This window comes from Acinonyx jubatus, chromosome X (assembly GCF_027475565.1).
Source record: "Acinonyx jubatus isolate Ajub_Pintada_27869175 chromosome X, VMU_Ajub_asm_v1.0, whole genome shotgun sequence".
NCBI lineage: Eukaryota > Metazoa > Chordata > Mammalia > Carnivora > Felidae > Acinonyx > Acinonyx jubatus.
In genome coordinates, this window is record NC_069389.1 from 40,910,031 (window position 1) to 40,921,873 (window position 11,843).

The 11,843-nt window shown below is 52.6% G+C and overlaps 1 protein-coding gene across 1 annotated transcript; it reads right to left on the reverse strand.

Annotated features, from left to right (window-relative positions):
• Nucleotides 1–1,810: 1,810 nt before the first annotated feature.
• Nucleotides 1,811–7,219, reverse strand: CFP (complement factor properdin). Its single transcript, XM_027054001.2, has 9 exons — nucleotides 7,060–7,219; nucleotides 6,835–6,985; nucleotides 5,431–5,606; nucleotides 4,826–4,996; nucleotides 4,498–4,689; nucleotides 4,129–4,302; nucleotides 3,698–3,889; nucleotides 3,432–3,543; nucleotides 1,811–2,042 (listed from the first exon to the last, which is right to left on the reverse strand). The coding sequence occupies exons 1-9, from the start codon at nucleotides 7,136–7,138 to the stop codon at nucleotides 1,877–1,879; spliced, it is 1,413 nt and encodes a 470-aa protein (XP_026909802.1). The 5' UTR covers nucleotides 7,139–7,219; the 3' UTR covers nucleotides 1,811–1,876.
• Between the last annotated feature and the right edge of the window lie 4,624 nt (nucleotides 7,220–11,843).

Below are 11,843 nucleotides of genomic sequence, written 5' to 3' on the forward strand. Positions count from 1 at the left end.
GTAAGGCTCCACTGCACTGTCTCCATCTTCTCCAGCAGGAATGAATGAACCGAAGGGGTTCCAGGAATGATTTTCTTTGTTGTGCATTGGTGAGCAACGACCCTGAGACACACACAGCTGACATATGTTCGTAATCAGTATCGTACCCGTGTTTATAATGCACACTCGCACATATCCATGGCACATTAACGCACATGTACATGCGTGCATGTGCACACACACACACACACACACACATCTATAATTCAGATTGTTATGGCGCACACGTGGCTGTAACTTTAAATGCATTCTGCATACACTCAATACATCCTTAATTCTTGCCCAGACCCATAGGTCTGCATATCACACATACATACACAAAGATATGTCTCATAATGCACAAACTTCCACTTTCTTGTAAACACAGACCTCTCATACCCTGTGGTAGCGACCAGAATCACTCACTTCAGCTCAGTCTTCCCAAGATGACCAAAAATTCATCAACTTTGTCTTTACTTCCACCCATCAACTGACCTATTTTACAGAGGGAAATCAACCCAGAGAAAGTAGCACCCTGACAGACTCCAGGTGTCATGAATCTTTCATCTGAACCCTTTCACAGAGGGGTCCCTCCACTCACAGCACACATGGGGCTTCAAATGTTCAGCCTACTCTCTTTCTGTGCTTCAGTTTACTCCTTTGTAAATGGGAATGATGATAATATCGACCCTCTTAGGTTTGTTGTGGATTAAATGAATTCATGATACTATGCAGTCTTAAAACACTAACCAGGCACACTAGGTATTAGCTAATTCCACAGTTATGATGATTCTTAGGATTTGTCTCATCACAAGGGGCTCAGAATTCAGTAAATGCGAATTGGTGCAAAATCGAATGAGCAAATGCTAACAGTATTAAGTGTCTGGGTTTGTTCCCTTCATTGTGGAGACACGTGCCGTTCCGACTCCTCTTCTCTATTCTCCATGATGTCCAGCGCTATTGTTAGTATACAGTAGGCGTTGATAAGTGTTGAATAAATGTTCAAACGAAAGGATCACATATTCTGACTTTGTTCCCTCGCTCAGATGTCCTCTCCTTCTACCAGCCCTCCTCCACCCCAGATGCCCAGACTTAGTTCTAGTATACAGTAGACGCTATCAAGTGTTGAATGAATGTACAAATACCAAAGGAATCTGTGTCTGGGTTTGTCCCAGGGGCTCCTTCTGGCAGATGCTGACTCTAGCTTCTGTTTGCTCTTGCCCCAGCTCAGAGCACCTCACAGGCACTTCCTCGGTCCACCCCCGGCCATCCCCCCACTTGCGGTCTCGCGGAGCTATTTCGTCTCTGCTAATTGTGGCATTGGAGCAGGGCTGTTGGGAGTGGGTGGGTGCAGGTGTTCGAGTGGCGGGGTGCCAACCACAGGCATGCCTCTGCCGCCTTTGCCGCGGTTCAATGCCGAATTAACGCGGAACCGCCAGCCGAGAGGCTCTGGCGGGTGGAAACCTGGACACGTCGGCCAATCAGAAAGTGCCTACCAGGGCGAGTAGCCAACCAGGAAACCCGTAACGCGGAGCTCTGCATAGGAACGTGCTGTACTGGCCAAGGGCGCTGCAGAAGGCGGGGGGGGGGGGGGGGGTGGGGGGGGGTGGGGGTGGGGGGAGGGGCGGGGCGGGGTGCGCAGACGCTGGGATCAAGACGGCCACGAAGGGACCAATACTCGCCTTCGCTCCTGCCAAACTATGGCCAGAGCGGAAAATACTGTTTTCCACAACAAGCCGCTGCTACTCTGCCCGTGCTGTGCCCTTTGGCTTAGAAGATGGTATTGACCCCCTCCTGGGGAAGAGATCCGTTTATTGAAGTTTGGGAGGTCCGGGGGTCAGAGTGGGAGAGAGAGGTGTTAGAGCTTCTCATCCTCAGGGTCTATGCATTCAGGCACGTGTAGACAGGGCCGTTTCTCCTCCACCACCGCCTTCTGCCCCTGCAGCATCTCGCACAGTGTTGATGGCTTCCCCCAGAAGGTCACGTTCTTCTCACCCTGACCTTCGACCACGGTAATGGTGGGCCTGGGGCATTAGAGGGGAATGGAGGGGAGAAGCTCAAGGAAGGCAAGAATGCATTCAACAAATTCTTATTGAGTGCCTACTGAGTGCCCAACACTATTTTCTGGCTATGAGATATCGGGCAATTTCTGTATCTTCCCTCTGCTCATCTGAAACATGGCAATAATTGGCATAATGATAATACCCACCTTACTGGGCTGAGTGAGGATAACTGAGTTAATTTAGATAAAATGCTCAGAGTACTGTCTGGTACACAGTAAGTGCTCAATAAATGCTGGTAATTGTTACTTATTGACAAGAGTTACCCTCTCCTACCTTCCAAATCCTTTACATCTCTCTCTATTGCCCACTGGAAAAGATGCCAGATGCCTTGCCCTGGTATTCGAGACCTTGTTTTTGGGCCCACATGCCTGCCCCAAGCCAACCTCTCTCTCTTCCATTTCATCTGGACTTAGTCCCACATCCAGAATGGTCTTTGCCTGGCTTATTCCTCCCACAAGGCAAGCACTCCATTCAGCTGCTCTCACTCCAGTCCCCTCATTCAAATCCATTCGTTTCCCCACTCTGTCAAGTGCTTTCTGCCTCCACTCAACACCTGTAACTCATTTTCAAGATCCCCTAGAAACCCCAGAGCCAGAGACCAGTTCCCAGATGGCAGGCCTTCCATGAGTTGAGAATGGCCCACTCAATCTAGTGGCTTGGTGTATCTGGAAATACAGAAGGGATGAGTGGGCGTTTTAACCCTCTCCAACACCTGGGCCACCAGGAAACACTTTGGGCGGCTGGTCACCTATGTCCAGGACTCTGCTCACACAGTAATGAGACTGGGAATGCCCCTCCTGCCAGGGGAGACCCGATAAGCTTCCTGGGCCTGGGTCAAGATGGCAGCCCCTTGTCCATGACCCAACTGTTCCACATTTGCCTTCTGTCAGGGCTCTGCTGACCTGGATCCTTTGGGGGACCCAAGGGACCTGGGTTCTGTGGGCCTATGATTGTTGCCAAAAAGGCCTTCAAGTGCCTTGGGGCAGTGAGACGTTGAGTGAGATGTGGGTGGCTGAAGGAATGAATAAGTGAATGAAGGCTTGAGTGACAGAAGGAGCAAATGGAAGCATGGGTAACCGAGAGAGTGAGAGCACACGGTCGCAGGAAGGACTGGGGGGATGGGGGAATGGCTGAGTGACTGAATGAGAGGCTCAGAGGGCACAGAGGCTACCAATTCTCCCCTCAGTATTCTCTTTCTCAGCTGCTTCCTTAGTTTCTCTCCTCTTCCTGCAGGTGAGAGGTGGCAATTGTCAGGGCAGGCACCTTAGACCCAGGAGTGGATGCCCTGGTTGCAGGGAGCTGAGCAGACTCTCCCGCCCCCTCCTGGGCACACTGTACCCCCTCACTTACGGGAACTTGGGGAGCGGGGCCGTGCAGAGGCGCTGGCGGGTTTGTACAGGGTTGGGTTTACACGGCGGCATGCACAGCCCCCAGCTACTCCACTCCGACCATGAGCCTTTCCCTGCAAGGAGTCAGAATGAGAGGTCTCAGTGGGGTGGGGAATGAGAGAGAAAGAGAGAGGTGGCAGGGACATGGGGTCCACGGTAGAGTCAGAACCGCCCCCTTCACTGCATGGGCAGCCCCAGCCTCACAGGCTCGTCCGCAGGGGCACTCACAGGGGCAGCGCTGGATGTTATAGCAGTGACGGATGTCTTGTTGTTCCCCGATGCACCGCTGCCCGTCAAACTTGCGGCCCTTGCAGCTCCGAGAGCGTGTCTGCTGGCCGGGGATCGCCTCACAGCTGATAGTTTTTATGTTCCGACGGGAGCAGGGGCTCCACTGCCCCCAGGGCCCCCACTCTCCGTTCACTGCAGAGACAGGGGCAACCAGACAAGGGGGCCAGTGAGGGGATCCAGAGGAAGGAATGAAGACTGGGGGAAGGGGCGGGGGTGAGCAGATGTGTGGATGGGGGATCAGGGGTGGGACTGAGGCACCAGGGCCAGGAATGGGGGAGTCAGAGGCAGGAACAAGGCATTAGTAGCAGGAACTGGGCAGCAGAGATGGGTGAGGGCTAAGGCATGGCGACAATACATCTTGAGGTACTGACCTGGGCAGGGCTCGGCCGTGTTGCAGATTAAGGTCCGGACGTCATCACCAGCACAGAAGGGGCCCCCATGCTGGGGCTTAGGGTGATCACATGTCCGTCGTTCCAGGATCTGGCCCAGGCCACAGGTCACAGGGCAGGGGCTTATAGGGCTCCATGGTCCCCAGCCACCAGCCACTGTTGGGGTGGGGGATGAAGTGAGAAGAAAGTCCACCTCAATCTTCCCCTCAGCCCCTAGACCCTCGAGGCAGACGAATGAAGCCCCAGTGAAGAGCTCCATGGTCACGTGGCCTAGGATCTCTATCCCCTGAAATGGCAGAGCGTCTGTGCCCGAGTCAAGAACAGAGTGTCAGAGGCCTCATCCCTGTGTACCTGGGCAGGGTGGCAGGCCGGAGCAGGTGTGCTGTTCACTGTCTGGCCCCGGGCAGGGATTTCCAGGAGGCTCCTTGGACGGCTTAGGTGCAGAACACGTGCGGCTTCGTATCTCCACAGGTTTGCTGGGTCCACCGTGGCAGGAACCCGAGCAGGGGCCCCAGGGACCCCAGGCAGCCCAGGCCCCGTGTGCTGTGGCGGGACAGGGCGGGGGGATGCTAAGTGTGGTCATGCATGCTGAAGTCCTCCGGCCCTGGCAGTTCCCTGCTGGAACCCCCAGACCCACCCCAGGTGCCTGCATCAGTGCCCTGTGGTTGCCTTCACTCACTGGGGCAGACCTTCTGGGTGTCGCAGGGTTCTGACTCCTGTGGCTTTCCTGGGCAGTGGCCCCCACACTTGGGGGTGGGGTGATCACATGTTCGCTGACGGGTCCGGGTCCCTTTGGAACAGGTGACAGAGCAAGCCGTCCAGGGACCCCAGTTGGACCAGCCACCCATCTCTGTGGGATAGAAGGGAGGGGGACAGGATGGAAATGGGGGCATCATGCGGGGGTCCGCACTTCCTCACGTGCCCCACATCCTCCGTCACACTTGGTGCAACATCATTGCTCCTCCGGACTCTTGCAGTAGCCTTCACACCGGTCCCCTCTGCTTCAGCCCTCACCACATACAATGTGCCCTCCTCCTGACAGTGAGAGGGATGTCACAAGCCAAATCCACTCACGTTCCCCGTCTGCCCGTGACCACAGAATAAAAGCCAGCATCCTTTTCCTAGCCCACAAGGATCAGTTCCCCTTTGATGTCGCCTCCCACAACTCTCCTCCAGCCACACCGGCCTGTTCCTTAGTGCCTCACACACGTCAGGCACAGTCCTGCCCTTAGGGCCTCTGCCCTGATTGTTCCCAGGGTCGCCTGCCTTGGGGATCCTCCTCACCAGGACAGCACGGGTGGTCCTCACAGGCCTGCAGCTCCCACTCGAGGGTCCCAGGCTCGACCTTCTCAGAGCACTGCCCATCCCAGCCTATGCAGCGCCGGTGCCGTAACTGGGATCCCTTAGTGCAGGTCACCGAGCAGGGGCCCCACGCAGACCACGGCGACCAACGTGGAGGCCTGCAGAGAGGAGCACATATGTCTCATCCTGGCTGGAGCTGGCAAGGATGATGTACTGGACTACAGAGTGTGGGCAGGCACAGGGCGGGGGCGCGGGCTGAGTGTATGTGGAATGGATTGGTCAGAGTACCTACCTCTTTAGGGATGTCAGGGATTAAATGGGAAGAGGAGGGCACGCAGTAAGCACTTAACGATATCATTGACGTTCACAATTGGGGACCTGGAACCCTTTGAGGTCCCTCAAGGATAGTGCCAGGCATGCAGTAAGCAAATATAAGGACTAGGGGCCCAGACCTGCTGTCAGAAACCTGCCAGGCCACCACCGTACATGATAGCTGGTAAACAGGAAGTGCTTCATAAACAGGAGCTATCAACCCAGTGAGCTTAGAGACCTGGTCAGAAACACCCCAGATCTATCCCCAACTCCCTGCACAGCATAATACTAAACTGATGTGAACTGTTGACACGACTAGGGGCCCAGAGCTGCCTTCAAAACTCCCCAAGCTCCCCTTCCATAGGGTGTATCTAGGATATACAGTAAACTGTTAGAAAACATGTTTGGCATACAGTAAGGGTTCAATATATGTAGGCTGGCATCATGATTGGGAGACCAGAGACACCCTCAGAAATCCTCCAGCTACCCATGACCTCTGCAATCCATCCAGTGTGCTGGGAGTACTCAATGAACAACGTGAAGTGTATCATAACTAGGGGCTACTCAGGAGCCTGGAGCTGCCCTCACAATTCCCCAAACTCTCCCACCCCCACGACACGTCTGTATACAGTAAGCACGCAGTATGAGCTGAAATCACAATTAGGGGATGTGAGCTACCTTCAGAATACCTGAGCTGTACTCCACCCACGATGCTTCCAGTATGCAGGAAGTTCTCAATACCCAAGCTTTGGCAGTGGTTCTCAACCCGGGGTGGTTTTGCCCCCCGGGTGGGGGGACAATTGGCAATGTCTGGAGACAGTTTGGTTGTCGCGATTGGCTGGGGGAGTTGCTACTGGCATCAAGTGGGAGGACAGGGAGGCTCCAGAGTACAGGTTTTGCAATGCACAGGTCAGCTCCCTACAACAAAGAATGTTCCGGCCCCAAATGTCAACAGAGGCTGAGAACCTCTGGGCTGTGGTCCTGATCAGGGCCTTGGAGTCGCCCTTGGAAATCCCAGAGGAGCAAAGGCCCCAGTTGTGGGTGGCCTCTCCTGCAACCCCCGTGCCCCCTCACCTGCATGCTTGGCACAGCTTGCTGCCAGGCTTCTGGAAGGCGTAGGCAGGGTTGAGGCAGCAATCATTCACACTGACACCTCCCCCCAGGAGGCCCATGCACTTGCCTGTGGCTTCCTCATACTGGGTGAAGCACAATACGGGGTCTGAGCCTGGAACAGGGTTGGGGGGGCACGGTCAGGGCTGTCATGGGCCCCAGCACCCCAGGGCACCCTCACCCACTCACCTGTGGCTGGTAGCAGGGCGAGCAGCAGCGGCAGCGGCAGCAGTGGTAGCAACCGAGGGGCCTGTGCTCGGGCGGGCATGTTGAGCACTGCACCCCAGCAGCTCTGCCCTCCGCCAGAGAGGAGGCCTGGCTTTGTATGGGCTGACCCGGCTCTGGAATCAGTGGGAAAGAGGAACCGGGCCAGGAGGAACTGGGAGAGGGAGGGCAGTTGGGGGGGAGGGGAGAGTGTCGTGCAGGGTCCCCGAAGCTTCAACCTCTTTCCTGTCACCTCTTCCCCTGGAGGCCTCCTGCTCTGCTCTCCCCTCCCTACTTCCTGCCTCACTCTTGGTCCGGTTTTGCTCCTCACTGTATCCCCGGCACCCGCACCCTGCCCAGCAACCCTTGAGTACTCAGTCAGTGCTCCCTGGTCACATCCTTACTGAGAGGAAATGGAGCATACACTTGCTATCTGGGTGACCTTGGGTAAGTCACTTGAACCTCTCCGAGCCTCAGTTTCTCCAATGGTAAAAAGCAGTCTGTACCACAACGATAGTGTCAACCTCAAGTGGGGGTTGGACGACGGGAAATGAGTGTAGGGTGCTCAGTGTGTCCCTCCTCATTGGATCGAGGTAATTGCTTCATCCTCCTCTTTCCTGAAAGTGAGGTTCCCTGTGGTCAGCATGGGGAAGGGCGGTCAGCACAGGGAAGTGAGAAGGGGAAGTGAAAGTATGGGAAAAAGGGTGTGGGAGTGAAGTGGGACTATCCACTGTCCCAGGTGGGGGCAGCTGGGGCCTGGGGAGGGGGTGGTTGGGAAGGACCGAGCTTGACCACGATCCATCGAGTAACTGGGGTGGGTAACAAGCCCCGCCCTGAGCCTGTATCACGGAGTTTGTTGCAAAGACTGGGACTTTCAGATTCTTAAAAGTCCTTAGAACAGTGCCTGGCATACAGTAGGTGCTGCTTGTTAAATACATTCACTCAACGTGTATTGAGCATCTATTGGGAGTCAGATGCTGTTCTTGGCACTCGATGGAGCAGAGCATAAGATGGCCCCAAATCCTGGCCCTCTAGGGGCTTACGCTCTAAAAGAGGAGACAAACAAAAAAGGTCATCTCCCTCACAGAGGCTTTCTCTAGCTACCCTTTTGTATGGCACTCCTGTCACTCTGTAGCCCAGGGGCTCTCAAACCTTAGTGTGCATCAGAATTATCTGGAAGATCTGTTGAATCACAGATTGCTGGGCCCCACCTGTTTCTGATTCTGTAGGTGTGGGGTAGGACTCAAGAATGTACATTTCTAGGGGTGCCTGGGTGGCTCAGTCAGTTAAGCATCCGACTTTGGCTCAGGTCATGATCTTGTGGTTCGTGAGCTCAAGCCCCACATTGGGCTCCACACTGACAGCGCAGAGCCTGCTTGGAATTCTCTCTCTCCTTCTGTCTCTCTCAAAATAAATAAATAAACTTAAAAAAGGTTAAAAAAAAAAGAATATAGATTTCTAGGGATGCCTGGGTGGCTCAAACATCCGATTCTTGATTTCAGCTCGTCATGATCTCATGATTTGTGAGATTGAGCCCCGTGTTGGGCTTTGCACTGTCAGTGCAGAGTCTGCTTGGGATTCTCTCTCTCTTTCTTTGCCCCTCCCCTGCTCACACTCTCTCTCAAAATATATAAACATTAAAACAAAAAGAATGTGCATTTCTACCAGGCTCCCAGGTGACACTGATGCTGCTGGTCTGGGGACTACACTTTAAGAACCATTCTAGTCACTGAAACCTCTTTCTTTGTAGGTCTCATTTATAAAAACAATTCTGCATGCTCCTTCTTTTACTGTTAATAATTAAGTCCTCTTCAGCCCCTTGTTGATGCAGGTAAAACTGAGCTCCACGGACCTGCTCTTTTCTTTTTTCTCATAAGCCCTGATGAGTGAAACTCCAGAGCCCACTTTAAGAACAGGAAGTTCTTTAATTAACAAAAAAGAGTCTGGGGTGCCTGGGTGGCTCAGTCAGTAAAGCATCTGACTTCGGCTTAGGTCATGATCTCCAGGGTTCGTGAATTTGAGCCCTGCGTTGGGCTCTGTGCTGACAGCTCAGAGCCTGGAGCCTGCTTTGGATTCTGTCTCCCTCTCTCTGCTCCTCCCCTACATGTGCTGTCTCTCTCTCTCAAAAATACGTCAACATTAAAAAAAGTCTAAGAAAGTTAGGAAGGCCGGGTGTCATTTCCTCTGCATTCATGGAGGGAGAGGTACCGTTCTGCAAATTAAAACAAGGTAATAGAATTTGATCGGGTCAGGTGTTAAAAGAGAACTTTCGCAAGGATGTTGGTCTTGTGTTATGGGTGATATGTTGACATTTGTATCCGTTACAGATGTACTGTTTCCTGAGAACATAAGCCTGTCTTTGAAAGTATGCTTTGAACAAAGGGATCTTGTTAAGATTCCACGACTCAAACATCAGCTCGGTGTTAATCCTGCAGAAACAAACTCCCCAAGAAACCTGTGATTCTGGTTGGCTGTTTTATCTAATCACCCGTTGCCCTGGTAATAATGATAGAATTGATAGTTCTTTTGTGCCTAAACTGTATACTCCTAGGACTCCCTGTGGAAGAGGGGTGTTGGTGCTTCCATCTTCTTCCATGTTTGGCAATAAAATGACTCTGAAGATTTATTATTTCAACAGAGTGAGAGATTCTTGTCCCACGTAATTATTGCACTGCCGCCTAATATGATGTATTTATCTGTTTCTTTCTTGTCCATCACCATCACCCTCACTAAAATGCCTGCTCTCCAAAGGGCAGGGATTTGTGCCTGGCTTGGTAACTGCTGTGGCCGCAGGGCTCAATAAACAGGCGCCGAATGAATAAATATGTGAAATCAATAAGACTCTAGAGATTCTGACAAGTGCGATGAAACAGAGTCTGGGCTGGTGGTAAAAATGTGGGCATCGCCGCTGAGGGGATAAGTAGAGTCTCAAGGGCCGGCACTGGACCAGACTTCCTGGAGACTTCACCTTGTGCCAGGTAAAACCCCGGGAACTCCAGCGTTTCAAGTTTTGGAGAACTGGGAGAAGCCAGCGCAGGGGACAGAAGAGGCAGGACCCGTAGAGGAAGTGACTTTCTCCCAGGCCTGGCATATTTGCTCCGTGGTCTCTCATACAGTCTCGTTTGGCCTTGGTCATTTTCTCTCACCTTTTTTCTTTTTTTAAACACAGTTACACACAGTTCTGGATCTCTAGTCTCTACTAGAGTGTCTTAGGAGCAGGGCTCATTTACATATTTGGTCTCACAGCCTCTCAGACTTTCCTTCACACACTCAGGGAGTCATTTTCTCTGTCATGGATTCCTGGTCTCCTACAAACAGCTACACACACACACACACACACACACACACGTCTTACAGCCTCCCTCATTTGGCCAGTAACACCACCATGTCCTCTTACCAGTTTTTCACATGCACACAACACAGTCACGCCTTTAGATGTTTCTACCACTTAGTCACATATCAGAATAGTCACTGATTTATAGCCCCTGCTGGTCTTTCATGGACTTTCTCGCACACAGACGAAATCGCCATCTCGCCTACCTCTTCTCACCCAAGCCCCCATCCATCTCACACAGCCACAGTTGCCGATGGTAGCTAAGGTGCACACGCATGCAGTCATACGGTATCTCAGACACTGTGTCAGTCACCTCGTGTCACGTTTCTTCTCCAGCGGCGTTCAATATACCCAGTCCTGATTTACAGCCTTTAACAGTCTCTTGCAAGGAGGTTCACATACACTCAGGCCATCTGTATCTCAGATGCTGTCTCGGTCATCTGTTCACTGTCACGGTCATGTTTCTTCAGTCAGCCTCTGCCATCTGTAGTCACCAATTCTCAACTGCTATGAGGCTCTCAGTGTCACACACACACACACACACACGGTCTCTCATGGCCTTGGTCCTTCACACCATCTTTCCTCAGCAGGGACACTTGAACACAGCTACAGCCTTGCCCGCTTCTCCCACATACCAATCCCATGGCCTCCCAGGGCCTCATTTTCTGATTTTCACACACATTAAAACCTCTAACTAGGGGCACCTGGGTGGCTCAGTGGCTTAAGTGTCCGACTTTGGCTGAGGCCGCGGTCTCACGGTTTGTGAGTTCAAGCCCCACACTGGGCTCTCTGCTGTCAGTGCAGAGCCCACTTCAGATCCTCTGTCCCCTTCTCTCTCTGCCCCTCCCCAGTTTGTTCTCTTTCTCTAAATAAATACACTTAAAAAATATTTAAAAAAAAACTCCTCTGATTAAAGACCCACATGAGATGTTTCACAGACTCGCTCACTGCTGGGCTGTTGATTCTCTCTCACACAGTGCTGTGTTCCTTCTCGGCTCTCACTCACAAACACTTATGTGGTCTCCCGTACTGTTTCAGTCACTCGGCCTCGCCATCATTTTCTCTCCTGCTGTCACAGTTCCCCCTGAGCCTCCGGGCTAGACTGGAGTAGAAACTGTAATCAATCTTCCACTCGTCTCAGGTATACACACACACACACACACACACACACACACATGCACACAAAGCACATGTACACATGCACATGCACACTTTGCAGCCTCATGCTTCCCTGGCCAGAGCCATCTTTTCTCAGGTGCTCAGTCTTTGCTAGTCTCACACGAACAGTGTCGACACACACAATCACGCGTTCCTGGATCTTGTGTCTCAGGCACCCATCTGGCCTCACAGCCATTTTCTCCTCGTACCATTGACTTTCCCCACAAGGCTGCCATGGCTTCAGTTGCTACCACAGCCTTGCGTGAAGTTTCACACA

Coding starts and splice junctions, on each gene's coding strand:
- CFP (XM_027054001.2), bottom strand. CDS start 7,138: ATGCCCGCCCGAGCACAGGCCCCTCGGTTGCTACCACTGCTGCCGCTG. Junction 5,607..6,834: donor AAGCTGTGCCAAGCATGCAG/GTGAGGGGGCAC, acceptor TCCTCTCTGCAG/GCCTCCACGTTGGTCGCCGT. Junction 4,690..4,825: donor CACCCAGAAGGTCTGCCCCA/GTGAGTGAAGGC, acceptor GTCCCGCCACAG/CACACGGGGCCTGGGCTGCC.